This window comes from Gouania willdenowi, chromosome 22 (assembly GCF_900634775.1).
Source record: "Gouania willdenowi chromosome 22, fGouWil2.1, whole genome shotgun sequence".
NCBI lineage: Eukaryota > Metazoa > Chordata > Actinopteri > Blenniiformes > Gobiesocidae > Gouania > Gouania willdenowi.
In genome coordinates this window covers 4,644,243-4,663,220 of record NC_041065.1, presented here as the reverse complement: position 1 = coordinate 4,663,220, position 18,978 = coordinate 4,644,243, and the positions used below count along the sequence as shown (strand labels likewise).

General features: G+C 41.3%; 2 protein-coding genes across 2 annotated transcripts; one reads left to right on the top strand and one right to left on the bottom strand.

The window, feature by feature from the left end:
* Positions 1 to 4,292: 4,292 nt before the first annotated feature.
* Positions 4,293 to 6,467, top strand: LOC114456284 (trichohyalin-like; the record flags this gene model as incomplete). The annotated part of the gene is made up of 1 exon (XM_028437933.1): positions 4,293 to 6,467. A coding segment is annotated over one exon (2,112 nt), but the record flags the coding sequence as incomplete, so codon positions are not given.
* A 6,011-nt stretch (positions 6,468 to 12,478) lies between these two features.
* LOC114456588 (tetraspanin-7-like) lies at positions 12,479 to 18,502 on the bottom strand. The gene is made up of 8 exons (XM_028438457.1): positions 18,332 to 18,502; positions 15,050 to 15,238; positions 14,718 to 14,792; positions 14,549 to 14,644; positions 13,024 to 13,179; positions 12,861 to 12,944; positions 12,650 to 12,721; positions 12,479 to 12,577 (listed from the first exon to the last, which is right to left on the bottom strand). The coding sequence occupies exons 1-7, from the start codon at positions 18,410 to 18,412 to the stop codon at positions 12,653 to 12,655; spliced, it is 750 nt and encodes a 249-aa protein (XP_028294258.1). The 5' UTR covers positions 18,413 to 18,502; the 3' UTR covers positions 12,479 to 12,577; positions 12,650 to 12,652.
* Positions 18,503 to 18,978: the final 476 nt, after the last annotated feature.

Below are 18,978 nucleotides of genomic sequence, written 5' to 3'. Positions count from 1 at the left end.
CCTAACATCTTTGTCTGAAAAAAAGAAACCAAAGTATATTCATTAAACCCTTAAACAGCAGCAGGAGTGACTGAAAACGCACTGACCATTGTTGGTTTAAACCTTTAACACCTGAGGCACAGTGTGTTTGTCTCCTTGTGCGTGTGTGTGGGTGTGTCCAAGACCAATAAAGCTTTTTAACACACAAACAATGAATACATTCTATTTGATGGTAAATCTGTTTCCTTACAGGATAATTTATGAAAAAAGGTAACGGGGATCCCCAAAACTAAAAAATAACCTTTCCTGTAAGTTATACTATGAGATTTTAACTGTGGCTTGGACATAAAAATGCGGCCGATCTGCACACTGCAATAATCTTATCAAATAAACCTTTGACATTGTTCATAAACAGATAAGGCCTTTTCACATTAAAAGTGTGCTTTATCAGTATTTATTTATTTATATTTGGTGGTAGACGTGTAAGGAGTATGGATGGGAGAATTTGCGTAAAAAAATGTGCATAGCTGCTGCAGGAAAAAACGCTTAAGCTTTTACTTCGTAGACATTATCTTTAGATGTGGATATCAGTAGAATCAAAGAGGCTGTTCACTAGAATCAAAGCGACCTCAATGAGCGATAAACTTCTCTGCTGTTTGTGGACAATGTTTTTCTCTTGATCCGGTTGAACAAACATCTTCAGCTTCTTTTAGGATGGTTATCCACTGAGTGGTAAGCTGCTGGGATGAAGATCAGCACCTCCAAGTCTGAGGATATGGTACTCAATTACAAAAGGGTGCATTGTTAACTCCAGGTCCAGGGAGAGGTGTTGCTACAAGTGGAACAGTTCAAGTATCTCAGGGTCTTCTTGAAAAGTGAGGGAACTAGTTGATTGAACTGTCTGCAGTTATGCGGACCTTAACCGGTCCATTTGGTAAAAGGGAGAGCTAAGCCAGAAAGTGAAGCACTCTTTGTACCGGTCAATCCACGTTCCAACCCACACCTATGGTCATGAGCTTTGAGAAATGACCCAAACTGCGAGAATGAGTTCTTTCGTCAGGGTGGACGGGCCGATTGGAAGAAAACCGGACCAAAAATGGATATCATAGATAGCATATGGATGTGAGCCGCATTCGGCAATGATCTGACACTTGTGGCATTCTTCTGGCTTGAACAAAGAGGATGTGAGCCTAAAGTGGCCACATGTGATGCTGCAAATGTCTGCCAGTTATCTTTGAACAAATTTGGGCCAGTGTTAGCTGATTTATGGAAAGTTAGCAGCGACTACACTGGATGTGAGCCGAAAGTGGCCCATTTATAAGGTACCATATTTATTTGGTCTGATCTTGATGACATCTGGAATTGTGATGGCTTGGTTGTGGCCAAGTTCTGGAGCGGAGCACCCTTGTGCCATGTGTCAGGTGTGGGCCAGATATGGACCAGAAGAAGTTTTCTATCTGGATTGGGGGACACCACCATTTGTTTCATGGATATAAATGAGGTCAAAATCATTAACAGTGACAGACTAAGTACATGTTTTTAAACCTTGCAATAAGATTATAAAGAAGTGATAGAGTCTCTAAAGCTGCTCTTTGATACAAGAACTGACATCTCACACTTGTCTAAATAAACATTTAGGATCTAACTTTCTCTGGGCCTCATCTCTGTCCATTCTTTGTCTAATGAAACATTAGATGGTAAAAACAACAACAAAGAAACATTATAACATCACAGTGGCATGGTCGGATTAGTTGATACAATGGGAGGGAGGTGAATTGTCAAATCCCCAAAATCCCAAAGAAAGGTGACACCCAGACTGTGAGGTCACCTGAATGGTATAAAACACAGAGGTAACAGTGAAGATCATACAGTTGGACATCGACATCTAGAAGAACCAAACCTCAGCACCGACCTGTTCATCATGATGATCCAAATCCTCTGCCTGAGCGTCATTGTGCTGCTTTTCTGCACAGGTAACAACATCTTTCACAAAATCATATTTAGTTAATGTCACAATGTCTAATATTTTATTTAAAAATGTTAAGGTATCCACTTAGAACTGATAATGTTAATGATTAGAAATAAACGTGAGGAAAACTGAGAGAAAGTCAGAGAAATTATTCTGTTTTCACACCAAAAACTATTCTTTGCAGTTTATTTATTGATTGATAATGTAGTCTTTCACACTGTACTAATTCACATCTAATGCTTCTTTTTCCACAGACATTGAAGCCGCACGTCTAAAGTGTTACATTTGTAACGAGAAAACCTGCTCAAAATCAATCTACTGTGGTAGTGGGAAGATCTGCATGAGCTCCTCTATTGTCGGTACTGTCTGCTTCTCTTAATTTCCTTTGATAGACAAACAGTGTCTGGCTCGGCTTTGCATGCTAATCCACTTCATACCTTACAGAGCTCATAGATGGAAGGCATGAGGAAAGCTACGACAGGTCTTGCGAATCACCTGCAGCCTGTCGATTTTATGGAAACGGAGTGCACTCTTACAGCGTGGGCTCTAATGCGTTTATGGTGACTTCTAAGTGCTGCAGCTCCCATCTCTGCAACGAAATACCTCCACCCCGTAAGACCTTTGACACACAATCAAACTAATGCTGCTCCATACTCTGTGGGTAGTTTACATTGATCTGTCATGCTGTTCTTTTCAGACTTTAAGATACCATCAGGAAATGGGTTGGCGTGCCTTTTCTGCAACAACACTGAAACCCCAGAGAACTGCAAAGTCAAGGAATGCATTGGAAGTCAAACTCACTGCATTACAATGAACAGTAAGTGTGTTTCTATTATTCTGCCACTGCTGTGAACTTTTATCCTGCTCATGGCCCGTTGTTGGAGAATCCTGTGTCAAAGATTTGTTGGTAGTTTCTAAAGGACATCAAACTGTAAGAAATATCCAAATGCCATCAAACTTTAAAGGGAACCTCAACAGATCAGCTGTAAGTCTGTTCTTTATGATCTTTTCTACTGTGAATTAGAGCTGATGTAGAAGCTGCAGGTGGAAAAGCTCTTTAAACTCAGGCTTGTGGAGGTGGACATGTTGGACAAACTGTCAGGAAGTGCTACCTTAATTAACTCAACCTGGTTTAATGAGGTTAAAAGCATCCCATGGTTGCCATGGTAGCATGGACTTCCTGTTGGAAGGTGTCATCCTTCTTCAGCTGAAGTCATCTGTCGGTCTGTAGTAAGATGTAATAAGAAGTCCCATTCCTCCTTTCCTAGAACATCAGAATCCGTTCCCTGAGATGTTCCTGGTATTTTTAGGAATAACATCATAAAGTCCAATGAACTGATGACTCCTAACTAAGCACTACAAGCTCAGAGTGAAATTATATTTCATAACAATCTCTCTATAGGAGCGTGAATACTAAGAGTAGTCCTGAAGTGACCACAACATGATGTTTGAACGCTGGTTGGCTGAAATCTCCAAAATTACCACACCCGCTGTCACGGCAAATTTATTGCTCTGGTTGAATGATGGAGTGCAGTCGAAGCATTGATGATTTTATAAAAAAGATTCATTATAAAATGAAATAAAAAAGGAGTAAAAAAGAAGCTTCCATCCTGAAAGAATGAAAAGCAGGCCCCAACAAGGATGGTCAAAAGGCTCCTGGCAGAGCAAAAAGGCAAGTCCCACTCTAACTAACAGTTTCACAGCTTAAGCTTTTATACAGATAACAGAAAAAGTTCCACCCTGAGGTGAGGAGAAGGAGGGAGTCAGATGCCCAACAGTGGAAACGTTTGAGGATGATGAAGACGTGTATATTATGAGGAAGGTTGGGCGCCACTCTTATCTATCCTTGATAGTGTGTGTGTTCGTGTATATCTGCACGTGAGTTTGAGTTTGGCCTTCAGCAGAGACTCTGTGTTGCACTGAGTACAATACGATCTGTACTGTTTAATCTAACATGATTCAGCTGTTCAAAAGTGCAAAGAGTAATGGAATCATCATGTATTAAAACATGACAAATTGTACACATGAACATACATTTGACGATATGATGATGAATATAATAATTGCCGTAACACCGCTGTTAAAGGAAATACATTTCTGACAGGAAATAGTTTTATTATTCAGCTTTAGAGCTATAATCTAAAGAGCTTTCATGGGATGGTTGGTGTCACTTTAACTCTCATATTAAAAAGCCCAGCTGAGGAATAACATCACAGACATTTCTGTAAAACAATCCTGTATTGATCCTATTTGCAGGTTTAAAAGTTCAACTCTTTGACTTCATCTTTTGCAGAAAGTCGACGTCAACAGAGTGGATGTTCAACGCTCAACTTCTGTCTGATATTTAGAAACTGTAAAAAAGCAAAACCTGCACCTGAACCAACGACTGCAGAGCCAACGACTGCGGAGCCAACGACTGCGGAGCCAACGACTGCGGAGCCAACGACTGCGGAGCCAACGACTGCGGAGCCAACGACAGCGGAGCCAACGACTGCGGAGCCAACGACAGCTGAGCCAACGACTGCGGAGCCAACGGCTGCGGAGCCAACGACTGCGGAGCCAACGACTGCGGAGCCAACGACTGCGGAGCCAACGACAGCGGAGCCAACGACTGCGGAGCCAACGACAGCGGAGCCAACGACTGCGGAGCCAACGACAACGGAGCCAACGACTGCGGAGCCAACGACAGCTGAGCCAACGACTGCGGAGCCAACGGCTGCGAAGCCAACGGCTGCGGAGCCAACGGCTGCGGAGCCAACGACTGCGGAGCCAACGACTGCGGAGCCAACGACTGCGGAGCCAACGACTGCGGAGCCAACGACAGCGGAGCCAACGACTGCGGAGCCAACGACTGCGGAGCCAACGACAGCGGAGCCAACGACTGCGGAGCCAACGACAGCTGAGCCAAAGACTGCGGAGCCAACGGCTGCGGAGCCAACGACTGCGGAGCCAACGACTGCGGAGCCAACGACAGCGAAGCCAACGGCTGCGGAGCCAACGACTGCGCAGCCAACGACTGCGGAGCCAACGACTGCGGAGCCAACGACTGCGCAGCCAACGACTGCGGAGCCAACGACTGCGGAGCCAACGACTGCGGAGCCAACGACAGCGGAGCCAAAGACTGCGGAGCCAACGACTGCGGAGCCAACGACAGCGGAGCCAACGGCTGCGGAGCCAACGGCTGCGGAGCCAACGACTGCGGAGCCAACGACTGCGGAGCCAACGACAGCTGAGCCAACGACTGCGGAGCCAACGGCTGCGGAGCCAACGTCTGCGGAGCCAACGACTGCGGAGCCAACGACTGCGGAGCCAACGACAGCGGAGCCAACGGCTGCGGAGCCAACGACTGCGCAGCCAACGACTGCGGAGCCAACGACTGCGGAGCCAACGACTGCGGAGCCAACTACAGCGGAGCCAAAGACTGCGGAGCCAACGACTGCGGAGCCAACAACAGCGGAGCCAACGGCTGCGGAGCCAACGGCTGCGGAGCCAACGACTGCGGAGCCAACGACTGCGGAGCCAACGACAGCGGAGCCAAAGACTGCGGAGCCAACGACTGCGGAGCCAACGACTGCGGAGCCAACGACAGCGGAGCCAACGACTGCGGAGCCAACGACAGCTGAGCCAACGGCTGCGGAGCCAACGGCTGCGGAGCCAACGGCTGCGGAGCCAACGACTGCGGAGCCAACAACAGCGGAGCCAACGACAGCTGAGCCAACGGCTGCGGAGCCAACGGCTGCGGAGCCAACGTCTGCGGAGCCAACGACTGCGGAGCCAACGACTGCGGAGCCAACGACAGCGGAGCCAACGGCTGCGGAGCCAACGACTGCGCAGCCAACGACTGCGCAGCCAACGACTGCGGAGCCAACGACTGCGGAGCCAACGACTGCGGAGCCAACGACTGCGGAGCCAACTACAGCGGAGCCAAAGACTGCGGAGCCAACGACTGCGGAGCCAACGACAGCGGAGCCAACGACAGCGGAGCCAACGGCTGCGGAGCCAACGGCTGCGGAGCCAACGACTGCGGAGCCAACGACAGCGGAGCCAAAGACTGCGGAGCCAACGACTGCGGAGCCAACGACTGCGGAGCCAACGACAGCGGAGCCAACGACTGCAAAGCCAACGACAGCTGAGCCAACGGCTGCGGAGCCAACGACTGCGGAGCCAACGACAGCGGAGCCAAAGACTGCGGAGCCAACGACTGCGGAGCCAACGACAGCGGAGCCAACGGCTGCGGAGCCAACGACTGCGGAGCCAACGACTGCGGAGCCAACGACTGCGGAGCCAACGACTGCGCAGCCAACGACTGCGGAGCCAACGACTGCGGAGCCAACTACAGCGGAGCCAACGACTCCTGAACCAAAGTGTGTTCCAATTGAAACCACTCCTGAACCAACCCTTCCACACTGTGGTAGAAAGGGATAACTACTCCCGCCATATTAAACCAGTCTCTTGATCTTAAAGTCTGGGTGAATCTTTAGTGGATCCTACATCAAACATGGAGTTCTTAACAAACTTAGCGGACCACCACCCGCTGTGAGGTTAAATCACAGCATTGGTAAATATCTTTCTTTCTGTCATTTGGCTAATCTCCTAAACAAAACAATCGGTGGTCGTATAAATTTGTTAACCAACTCATTAGATTTTTGCTTTTTAGTGATGGAATTAATGAAGATCAAACTTTCTTTCAAAGGAGCGTTGATTACTTCTAACTTCTAAAAACTCTTTTAGTAAAGGTAGCAGGGCTGAGTTTCTAATGCTTTCTTCAAATGTTTTTTTTCTTCATGGGAACATTCATTAAAGAGGTGAAATAAAACTGTCAGCAAATAATTTGTGTTGAAGTATTCCTTTGTTCAAACTAAGCGTTCGATTTAATCATCATATCAGGCGCTGTGATGTATTTTATACTATTCTGCCAGTTCAACGGATAATATTCAAGGACCAGTTATGGCTACGGTTACAGAACCATCTGGAACAGTGTTATTTAGAGCAAAACAAATTATTATCTCAAAAATATAGCACACACATCTCCTTTTTCATTAAATAAAATGAATATCAAGCCTATTTTGGCAGGTCAATAGAATAGTAGCTGTATGATTAAAATACAGTGAAACAAATATCATCATTTCTGTCTACATTTTCTTTGACAGTAAAAAAAAAAAAAAAAAAAAGCTTAAAAATCTTGGTTACATAAAATTAAAAATCAAAATTATATTTAAAGATCTGCTAATAGTAATCAAAGATACCTGTAAATATCCAATTAGAAGCCGTTTCAACCTGACAGTATAGGTTTTGTAACATTAACAGATTGGTATCATTGTGTGTATAAGGGTGCTTTTGAAGCCACAAACATAAACACGTGATTTAGACTGTGATTTATTGGTTTAATCAAGTCTTCTAAAGCCGACAGTTTAGGATTTTAAACAAAAGCAAAGATGTGTTATGTTATCATACTGTTCAAATTAAAAATCACTTACACATATTATGTCATATTATTTCATTTAAATACTAACTTGTCCTACATTTATTATTGATTGGCTTAGTTTTAGCATAACAAAATGAGCGATCAGGTTCCAAATTAGAGAGGAATTTAGGTCCTAAAGGCTGGTTTTATTTCGCAGGCAGGTAATTTGTTTCAGATAATTTTAGTTAATTTAATGTAATATGTATGAGATAATTATATAATCTCATAGTCCTTCAGCTTCACCATGGGCTTTTCTTTGTGAATTCCGAGCCACACCTTTGCCATATTTATAGAGATTCTTGGTCATTTTTTGATTGTTAGACATTCTCATCCCTTTGATAATGTGATTGACTCTATTTGGGTTGTTTGTTTTAGCTGTTGACTACCATTAACTGTGGGTAAGATCTACATTATCTCTTGTCCTTTCTTGACAAAAATGAAAAATCAATCTTCTTTTTTAATGAAGATTAATAATATAAGGGATATTTGCCTTTATTGATTTATAAAAACCTGAAAAACTGTTTTTAAGAATGTAAAACATCAAATTTCAACAATTAACAACTAATAAGCTAAATTAATTGGATGCAAATGGTCATATTATGTTGACAATGTCTGTATCTAAATCGGAGACCCTTAAAACATAGGGGTAAACACCAGAATTATAAATGCACCTGTTCAAAAAAGCGGAGTTATAACCCAAAAATACATTTTTGATCATCACCACCATAATTAGCATATTATGCATATGAAAATAGCCAAATCTTGTGAGGCATGGCCAGTGGAGATCATATGGTATGCTTGGGCCCCAAGCAAAAAATTCCCAAGGGGTCCCTTTGACAAGTGTTCAATTTTGGCCAGAATTGGGTGATGGGTTCTGGCTGACACATTTCAGTGAAGTATCATGTTACGGTGAGACAGAGGCGAGGCTCCATCAGGGAGGCATCTGTCAAAGATGGTATTGCAACCACTGACCATTGGTTGTTTAATGGAGTTAAAGGGGTAAGTCACTGCAATTGCTTCGTTTTAAAACTTTACTGTAGAGTGCCGCCACAACTTTCTCAAGAATCTTTGAAATAAAAGGAAGATTAGATATAGGCCTGTAGTTTGCTAAAGTGCTGGAATCAAGAGTAGGTTTTTTGAGAAGGGGTTTGATTACAGCTACTTTAAAGGACTGTGGCACGTAGCCTATTGACAGGGATATATTTATTGTCTCCAACAAAGATGGGCAGACCAGGAGAACAACTTCTTTAAACAGCTTAGTTGGGATCGGATCTGAAAGGCAGGTCGATGGTTTGGAGGATGAAATAATAGAGTTAAGTTCCTGAAGTCCTATATGTGTGAAACAGTTTAGGTTAGGCCTATTTACATTTAATGGTACAGCAGGCCCAGGTGAAGGCAGGGAGTGGCTAATTTTATCTCTAATCTTATGAATTTTATCATTAAAAAATGTCATAAAGTCCTCACAGCTGAGCGCTAGAGGAATCATGGGCTCAATAGAGCTCTGACTTTGTGTTAGCCTGGCTACAGTGCTGAAAAGGTACCTCGGATTATTTTTATTTTCTTCAATTAGTGAGGAGTAGTATGTAGATCGACTATGTCGTAAGGCTGTCATGTATTTACTATGGCTTTCTTGCCAAAGTATTCGTGACTCCTCTGTTTTATTGGAGCGCCACATTCTCTCTAAATTACGGGTTGTTTGTTTGAGTGTGTGAGTTTCAGAGCTAAACCACGGAGCTTTCCTCTGACGTTTAATAGTTTTTTCCCTCAATGGGGCAATTGAGTACAAGGTGGATTTTAGTAGACTAGCAGAGCTATTGACAAGCAGATCCAGTTGAGAGGGGTTATAATTAATATCATAGTTATTTATTGGATGGTGCACTGAGTTTAAGGCAGCAGGAATGGCCTCTTTAAATTTAGCCACAGCACTGTTGGATAGATTTCTACTCGTAACTATTTTATTGCACAGTGCGAGATCCTCTAGGATAATGTTAAAAGATATTAAAAAGTGATCTGATAGCAGAGGATTTTCAGGGTAGACTTTTAGTTCATTAATATCAAGGCCATATGTTAGAACAAGATCAAGAGTATGATTTAATAGATGAGTAGCTTCATTAATAGTTTGAGAAAAGCCAACTGAGTCTATTAGGGACATAAAGGCTGAGCTCAGGCTATCACTATCTTTGTCCACATGGATATTAAAATCTCCTACTATCAGTATTTTATCAGAACTGAGGACTAAGTTTGATATAAACTCAGAGAATTCTGATAGAAATTCAGAATAAGGGCCTGGAGGACGGTAAATTATCACAAATAAGACTGGCTGGCAGGTTTTTGATTCGATATGAGATAAATTTAGAACCAGGCTTTCAAAGGAAGTGTAACTGGCCTTTGGTTTAGGATAGATTAGGAGAGAGGAATGATAAATAGCTGCTACACCACCTCCACGTTCTATGTCTCGTGGCATATGAGTATTTAAATGACTGGGAGGAGTGGCTTCATTTAAACTAACATATTCATCTTGATACAGCCATGTTTCAGTTAAACAGAATAAATCAAAGTTATTTTCTGAGATAAGGTCATTTACTAGTAGAGATTTGGATCTCAGTGATCTAATATTTAATAGAGCACATCTAATGGTTTTATGTTTTGGTGTTTCTAGATTTGAGATTTTAATTTTTTTCAGATTTTTATAATTGATAGCTCTTTTATTTGATTTTATGTTAAAATCATTGTGAAATTTGGGTCGGGGGACAGACACTGTCTCTATAAAATAATATTCATCACCATCACAACAGTTGTCATGGCGATGAACACAGCTATCATAATAGCAATGGGAGGGAAACTGTCCTAAGGCAAGCGCAGAGGGGAGTGGAGGACTCCCCCTCTGTAACATGGTCTCATTCATGAGATGTCATAACAGTGACCATAAGGCGCACCGGATTATAAGGCGCACTATCAATGAATGGGTCTGACTGGGTCTATTTTCATACATAAGGCGCACCGGTTTGTTATTATTATTATTAAGATGCATTAAGCGAAATAAAATAGTCAAATAAGTCAAACTTTATTCAACTCATTAACAATAACTCTCAACATTGTTCAGGTTTAACACTTAATATACAAAACAATACACTCACTTTTTCAGTTCAGTATGTTGAAGCACAGTAGTTAATTTCATACATAAGGCGCACCTGATTATAAGGCGCACTGTCGATTTTTGAGAAAATTAAAGGATTCTAAGTGCGCCTTATAGTCCGAAAAATACGGTAGCTCATTTCCACCTATATTGTGATTTAAAGAGTATACAGCATGCACTTCCCTACTACTACTACATTACCCATAAGTCACCGCACTTCAAGGAGCAGACACATCCAAGCATATTGTGATTTCCACGAGTGGTATTTTCTCATTTTTGGTAATCCAGAATATCACCAAAATTGTATCACCTGTTTCTTGTCCCATTATCAACATTTGCTGAAAATTTAATCCAAATCCGTTCATAACTTTTCAAGTTATCTTGCTAACAAACAAACAAACAAACAGACAGACAGACAGACAAACACAGGGTAAAACATATCCTGCTCTGCGCTTTGCGCTTGGCAGAACTAATAATTGTCCAGTGCAACGTATAGCCTTTAGCAATGTTGTCAATATAAACCTGAGCACTGCACATTCTCTGGGTTCCTTTTGTTTTATTTGTCTATCTGTCTGTCTGTCTGTCTGTCTGTCTGTCTGTCTGTCTGTCTGTCTGTCTGTCTGTCTATCTATTTGTTGACAACTGCTGATTTCTAGCGCTATTGCACAAGATACAAGCATTAAAAAGTCGGCAATCGCCAAATGTGTTCCAAAAGTCCTGTGCAGAGAGACAGCCAATAGAATGTCCTGGTTTGATGATCCACACATACTGTACGGATGCTAATACAAACACACAGATTGGATTACGCACAGACAACTTTGTTTACAAATCTTAATTTTGTACACACAAATCAATGTGCAAACACACAGATTGCATTATGCACAGACAAATAGTTTTGTTACAATATTGGCCTCATAAAATACTTAACCTTGCAACCACGCTCAACTGTTGCGCTGACGTCACAACTTTTTTTTATCAACTTTATTGACCAAAACAGTCGTTCACCTGTGATCAGTGACAATAAAGACTATTCTATTCAAAAATAAACGTCTTTAATGGTGATTTAAGAGTGAATAAAGTGGTTACAGTCTGTGGTTGATTTAATGGATTCCAGAAGAAATGTGTTGAGTAGAAATTAATTCATGATTAAATTATGATTGGTTTGTTCTTTGAAACAATAGAAAAAAGATCTAATAAAACAATATTGTACAAGCAGTGAGAATAAATTTCATTGTACAGCACATTCCATCCACAGTTGCTTTTATTTTATTTAAAAAATGTTTATTATAAATGGAAAATAAATTATTTAAGCAGCCATTGAACCATAATGTTTTCTTCTTCCTTTGAAAATAAATTATATTTTAAAAGGTATTCCCTCTGACTTTGGTAAACATGTTCTCATTAGATATTAGTGTTTGCTGAAAGCAAAGAACGTCATTTTAAAATGGTAAATAATATCAAAAAATGTAATGATTTCTTACATCAAATGTTTAACATTGATTTGAGTAACTGTTGGTTTAGTGATATTTATATTCATATTAAGACAGTTGAGCTTTGTTTTGTTTTGTTTTGTTTTTGTACATATAAGTACACAAATATGTTACAGATTTCATTACAGGATTGTATTTTGGGTCTAAATTCTGGTTTTCAGATTACTTTTTTCCTTAAATTTCAAAACAAACTTAATGTTTTTTTTATAATAAAACATAAATGTAGATGTTTCAAATGTTTTCCACATTTTATAAATGAGTTGAAAATATGTAATAACCATGTAAAATTTGACTGTCAGGTTAACCCTGGACTTAACCCTGAGCTGGTTTTGATGAAATACCATCAAGAAGACTAGCTGGTTACTAAGGTAATGGGGATCCTGAATAAAAACATTAAAAACACATGTATAATGTAATAAAAAAGCAGGTTCATCAGATTTAACGTTTATTGTCCCTTTAAAAGAAACACCTTGATTACAATCCCAGACCGGCCACAGTCATACCTGTCCAGTCTGAGGTTTCCATGGAGACTGTGTCATCTGTAAAATAAAGACGTTTAAAGGTCAAAATTAGGTTAACTAGTTAACTAACCTGAAAGAAGGTTAACTCACCAGTTAAACCAACTCATAAAGGTAGGAGGAGATAAACTGAGACAGACAGCACGCCAGAGCCACACCTATCAACTGACACACACACAGAGGTAACACCTTAGTATGTATGTGTGTGCATGTGTGTGTGTGTGTGTGCATGTAGTTCACGTGTGTGTGTGCGTGTGCATGTGTTTGTCAAGTCTGTCTGTGTGTGTGTGTGTGTGTGTTTTACCTGAGAGAAGGCGATGCCAAATGTAACACCAGCAATGATTCCCATGTTGCTCTCAATGAACGTCGTCACCAAATCATAACAACCCTAAACACACACACACACACCTTATTATCCTATGTGTGGTTTATCTCCGTGTGTGTCTTTGTGCGTGTGTGTTGTCAACCTCTCTGTAGACTTTGGGAGCGGCCCGTGTTGCGTTCCTCAGGTCGGCTCCGCTGCAGTCGGTGATGGAGATGCAGCAGCTCGTAGGAATGCCTCTGAGTGGGAAGGAAGAGCTGCTCAACCAGCTGCTGTAGTTATACACACCACAGCAGTGCAGCTACACACACACACACACACACACGGTTTATTACTACCATTAAGGTTAAAAAGTGATGTTGTTTATTAATGCAATGTGAGAATGCCCAGTGAGATAATCTCACAGCATTCTCACCCTGTTACACATGAATTAAAATAAATGAGCGGTTAGCGAGGAACTATCATAGCTACCTTGTTTGTTTCACAGGTAAAATCCCAACAAAGACAAGCACTGCCACGCCGGGATAAGCAGAGGTGAACGTAATGAATTACAAGTACTCATGTGACTGAAGTTGAGTTGCTGTTATAGGTACTTTTACTTTTTTGAGTATATTTCTAAATCAGTAATTTTACTTGCACTTAAGTATGTTTTAAAAGAAGCAAAGTAATTAATTTAATTCATTGCACTTCATTGGCCCGGCGGACTCCGTTTTGTGGGTGTCTGCTCGAGAATGTTTGAGCCTTCAGTTCCAATTGTGCAAAAATTTGTGTCTTCTTTTTTTAAGTTTCTACATGAGATGTTTACTGAATGCAAAACCAAAAGTACAAAAAGTAACTTTTACTTCGAGTACTACTTCATTGAGCTACTTTATACTTGTACTTAAGTAATCTATGTACGACTTACTTGCACTTGTACTTGAGTAGAGTTTCAACCAAGTATCAGTACTTCTACTTGAGTAGGATACATCACTACTTTTTTCACCTCTGGGAATAAGAACAAATATCATGTTTTGACTTTAGCCTGAATTTGTCAACTTTATTATTATTATTTATTCATTAACAGTTTCATGTCATTGTGCTGTTGCCATGGTAACTGTTTCTTCAGCTTTTTCAACTTTTTGCTACTTTATACAAGTCAATTAACAATGTTTCAGCCACTTCAACCTTTTTTCCAACTTTCTTCAGCTTTTTTAAAAAAAAACCTATTTATATTGTTTCAAAATCTTCAACCTTTCTTCTAACTTTCTTTAGCTTTTTGGCCTTTCTGCAACTTTTTAAGCTTATTTCATCTCTCACTGCTTTTCCAATATGTTGTAGCATATATGGATTGTTTTCAGCCCATTTCAACATTTTTCATTATGTTTTCTACATTTTTTTATAGAGGGTTCTGCCATAAATTTCAGCACCTGCATCCTTACTTTTCTTCAGAACATGCATTTGTTCTAGCTAGGAATATCGTCACGGTGTTACAGTCACATTAGAATTCTTTAAACTACTTTACATCATTGTGTCACTTGTTCACATCGTGAAAAGCAGTTTCTTATTTCTTTGAAGGAATGAGAATTACAGTTTGAGACAAAGGAAGAACCGTGTTATTTAAAACGTGAGGCAATCGGAGAAGTAAAGTTGACAGTTATCACAAAGCCAACCATTGAACTATTTGTTCTCACTCTGCGTTGGACGTCATCCACAGCCAGACTTTGCTCATCCAGTCCATCATATTGAAAGATGGCGTTGCTGTACGTGGTGAGAAACGTCCCTTTGATCTGCAAACAGAGTGACACGTTAGCATCAGCGCTCAAAAGTATGAATTGCCGTTACAAACGCTTGAAAACTGACCTCGTGACGAAATATGAATCCAGAAATCCCCGCGATGAGTTCGATCAGAAACACCAGTGCCAGGAAAACAGCGTACTTCACAAAGGGTCAAAGGTCAGGAGGGGGAAAAAGGTGTCACACTGAAGTGTTCTTATAAAGATTTAAAAAGAGGCACAGCAGCTAGCTTCTGGCCACATAATTAATCAGGATAACGATCAAATTTAGCAAAAAAAAGATAGATTTTGTGAAATTTAACAATATTCAAGACTTGCAGAGTGTTAGTAAATAAAACGTTTGTATTTACTAGGGGGAGTGTCCATTTTACTGTTTGTTTTAATGTGTGTAAGCAGTACCAGCTTCAACATCCAGGGGCGGCCCCTCCAGGTGGCAAAGCAGCCAAACAATCCAAACAGCAGGATGGCGCCCCCAGTGGCCATAAGTATGAACGGAGCGATGGATGGCGAGTTGGAGATGAGCAGCGTGTAGGGATTCAACATGAAGCTCCACCACAAACCAACCGCCAGCAGCAGCACGCCGGTCCCCTGAAAGACACAAAACCCTCAAAACCACAGAAAAGTCGAGACACATTTGAATCCTAAAGAAACTTTAACTGTGAGGCATCAACGAACATAAGAACACAAACATCAATCAAAGCAAAGAGATCAGAGAAATGACAACATTCAATAAGAGAAAGGATACACAACTAAAAGCATTTCTCTGTGAATGTGTCTGATCACACAAAGCTTAGGGACAGATTCACACAATTAATCATTATTGATAATATTAGAAGTAATGAAACACAACAAATTAATTAAAAGACATTGGAAAAACTGTGATGAGATGGCGTCCTGTCCATGGTGTACCCCCATCTAATGCCCAATGAGAGGTGAAGATAGGCACCAGCAGACCCTCGCAACCCTGACAAAAGGAGCAAGTGGGTCAGAAAATGGATGGATGGACATTGTAAAAACGCAAGAATTAATTAAAAGGGAAAGAACACTTTAAATAATAAAGACTTCAATGTGCAATCAACAGAAACTCAACTAAGATCATAAATTAAACCTTAAAATATATGCAATTTTTTCATACTTATGTTTAATACTTTTTTTAATTTGCTCAAGCCAATGTCATTATTTTTATATTGTTTCTCATAGTCATGTTATTGATTGTGTTGCTGTGGTTGCCTTACTGTGGTGACGTTGCTGTGATTGTGTTGCTATGGTTCCGTTGCTGTGGTTGCCTTAGTGTGTTGAAGTTGCTGATGTGGTTGGGTTACTGTGGTTGCGTTGCTGTGGTTGTGTGTGTGTGTGTGTGTGTGTGTGTGTGTGGGGGGGGGGTATTTCCAGTAATTGCGTCACTGTGGTTGTGTTGCTGTGATTAGTTTGCTGTGAGTGTGGTTGCATTGCTGTGGTTGCGTTAGTGTAATTGTGTTGCTGTGGTTACGTGCTGTGGTTGTATAACTTTGGTTGAGTTTCTGTGGTTGCCTTACTGTGTTGAAGTTGCTGATGTGGTTGGGTTACTGTGGTTGCGTTGCTGTGGTTGTGTGTGTGTGTGTGTGTGTGTGTGGGGGGGGGTATTTCCAGTAATTGCGTCACTGTGGTTGTGTTGCTGTGATTAGTTTGCTGTGAGTGTGGTTGCATTGCTGTGGTTGCGTTAGTGTAATTGTGTTGCTGTGGTTACGTGCTGTGGTTGTATAACTTTGGTTGAGTTTCTGTGGTTGCCTTACTGTGTTGAAGTTGCTGATGTGGTTGGGTTACTGTGGTTGCGTTGCTGTGGTTGTGTGTGTGTGTGTGTGTGTGTGTGTGGGGGGTATTTCCAGTAATTGCGTCACTGTGGTTGTGTTGCTGTGATTAGTTTGCTGTGAGTGTGGTTGCATTGCTGTGGTTGCGTTAGTGTAATTGTGTTGCTGTGGTTACGTGCTGTGGTTGTATAACTTTGGTTGAGTTTCTGTGGTTGCCTTACTGTGTTGAAGTTGCTGATGTGGTTGGGTTACTGTGGTTGCGTTGCTGTGGTTGTGTGTGTGTGTGTGTGTGGGGGGGGGGGGTTCCTGTGGTTGTTTTGCTGTGGTTACTTTGCTGTGATTGTGGTTGCATTGCTGTGGTTGCGTTTCTGTGGTTTAGTTGTTGTGGTTGTGTTTCTGTAGTTGCATTGCTGTGATTGTGTTTGTGGGGTTGTGTTACTTTGGTTATGTTGCTGTGGTAGCATGCTGTGTTGTGTTGCTGTGGTTGTGTTGCTGTGTTGAGTTGCAGTGGTTGTGTGGGTGTGTGTGTGGGGGGTATTTCCAGTAATTGTGTCACTGTGGTCGTGTTGCTGTGGTTACTTTGCTGTGAGTGTGGTTGCAATGCTGTGGTTGCGTTATTGTAATTGTGTTGCTGTGGTTGCGTGCTGTGGTTGTATAACTTTGGTTGAGGTGCTGTGGTTGCCTTACTGTGTTGAAGTTGCTGATGTGTTTGGGTTACTGTGGTTGCGTTGCTGTGGTTGTGTGTGTGTGTGTGTGTGTGTGTGTGCGTGGGGGGGGGGGGGGGGTAGTTCCTGTGGTTGTGTTTCTGTGGTTACTTTGCTGTGATTGTGGTTGCATTGCTGTGGTTGCGTTATTGTAATTGTGTTGCTGGGGTAGCGTTACTTTGGTTGCGTTGCTGTGGTTGTGTTTCTGTAGTTGCATTGCTGTGATTGTGTTTGTGGGGTTGTGTTACTTTGGTTATGTTGCTGTGGTTGCGATACTGTAATTGTGTTACTGTGGTTGCGTTGCTGTGGTTGTGTTGCAGTGGTTGTGTTGCTATTGTTGCCTTACTGTGGTGACATTGAGGTTGCTGCGTTGCTGTGGTTGTGTTGCTGTGTTTGTGTTGCTGGGGTTGCGTTGCCGTGGTTGCGTGCCCTCATATATTAATGATCTCTTTATTGCTAATCCCTCCTCTTGGTTCCTATGAGTCCATAGCATGACCTTTGACCCCTGCTCCAAACCCTCCCACAGTGACTCAGCACTTCTTACAGCTGTAGTTGAGCAGTCAGCCCAGGTCAGGGGTCTGCAACCTTTACCCTCAAACCTTCCGAAGCCGAAAGAAATACCTTTTCAATGAAGACAATATAGTGTATTAAATTCTATACAGTTAAAATAATATTGAATTATTTTATGAAATATTGGATTTGATGGGCTACAAAATATAGCGTGATCATGTCGGTCAACACATGCCAATTTGTTGCTACATATCAAACGTGCACATTAGGCCGTCATGTTGACAGTTAAATTAATCTGTTCCACACACAAATAAAATCTCTATTTTCTTCCAGAATAGTATTTTTGTTAGTTTAGTTTTCTGACCAAGGATTAAAAACTTAAGATTTGCCACAGGTACAAGGAAAGTTGATGGTCTGTAGAGGTTGCAAGAGGTGAAGTAGGAAGGTGGCAGACTTATTGTACAATGTGATTTATTTTTAGGTTAACCAATTGTTTTTTTAAGTTAATGTCATTAATCATCAATACTGTCTGTAAGAATTTTTTTATTTTTTTTTTTAAAGCTATAGGGAGCCATTTCAAAAGACTCAAAGAGCCACATAAGGCTCCAGAACCGCAGGTTTCAGACCCCTGGCCCAGAGTAAAGTTAAAGACATGTTTGTTAGAAGCTACAACTTCTCACCCAGAAGACGAGCGAATAGAGCAGCAGCAGCGTCTTAAGGCAGAGCATCATGGCTCTGGTTTCCATCCTACAAGGAGCCATGACTGCCTGATCCCCCCCTCAGAGCCTGACCGTAGAGGAGCAAAACGTCCGTCCTTTGTGCGATCCTTCTGCTCTCACGGCTCGGTTCAATGGTGGCCAAAGTTTAAAAGCTTCTGTCTCAAAGTGAGGAGACTGAAGCTTCACAGCTGCTCGTTCACACTTCATTGCTAACAGCAACATCCTGGTGTGAGCTTTGAGAGTCACATGACTGTTACATTATTGTGACAGTCTTCATTTTGGTTGTCTTCTTTATTATTCTGTTCTTTTGTATGTTGTTTTTTAGTCATTTTTATAAATCCTTTTCTCTCCTTTTTATGTGCTATTGTTGTCTTTACAATTAAGTGTATTTTGGTAGTTGTCCGGTGTAGTTTTTTTCCTTGTCATTTTGTGTATTTTCCTTATTGTTTTGTGCTCTTGTATTTTAATAGCTGTTTTGTGAGTTTTTGGAGTCATTTTGTATATTTTTAACTCTTTTTCTTCAGTTATTTTTTTTTTTTAGTTTTTATGGTGTTATGAGCCATTCTGTGTATTTTTGTTGTTATCTTTTTATATATTTTTAAGGGTTG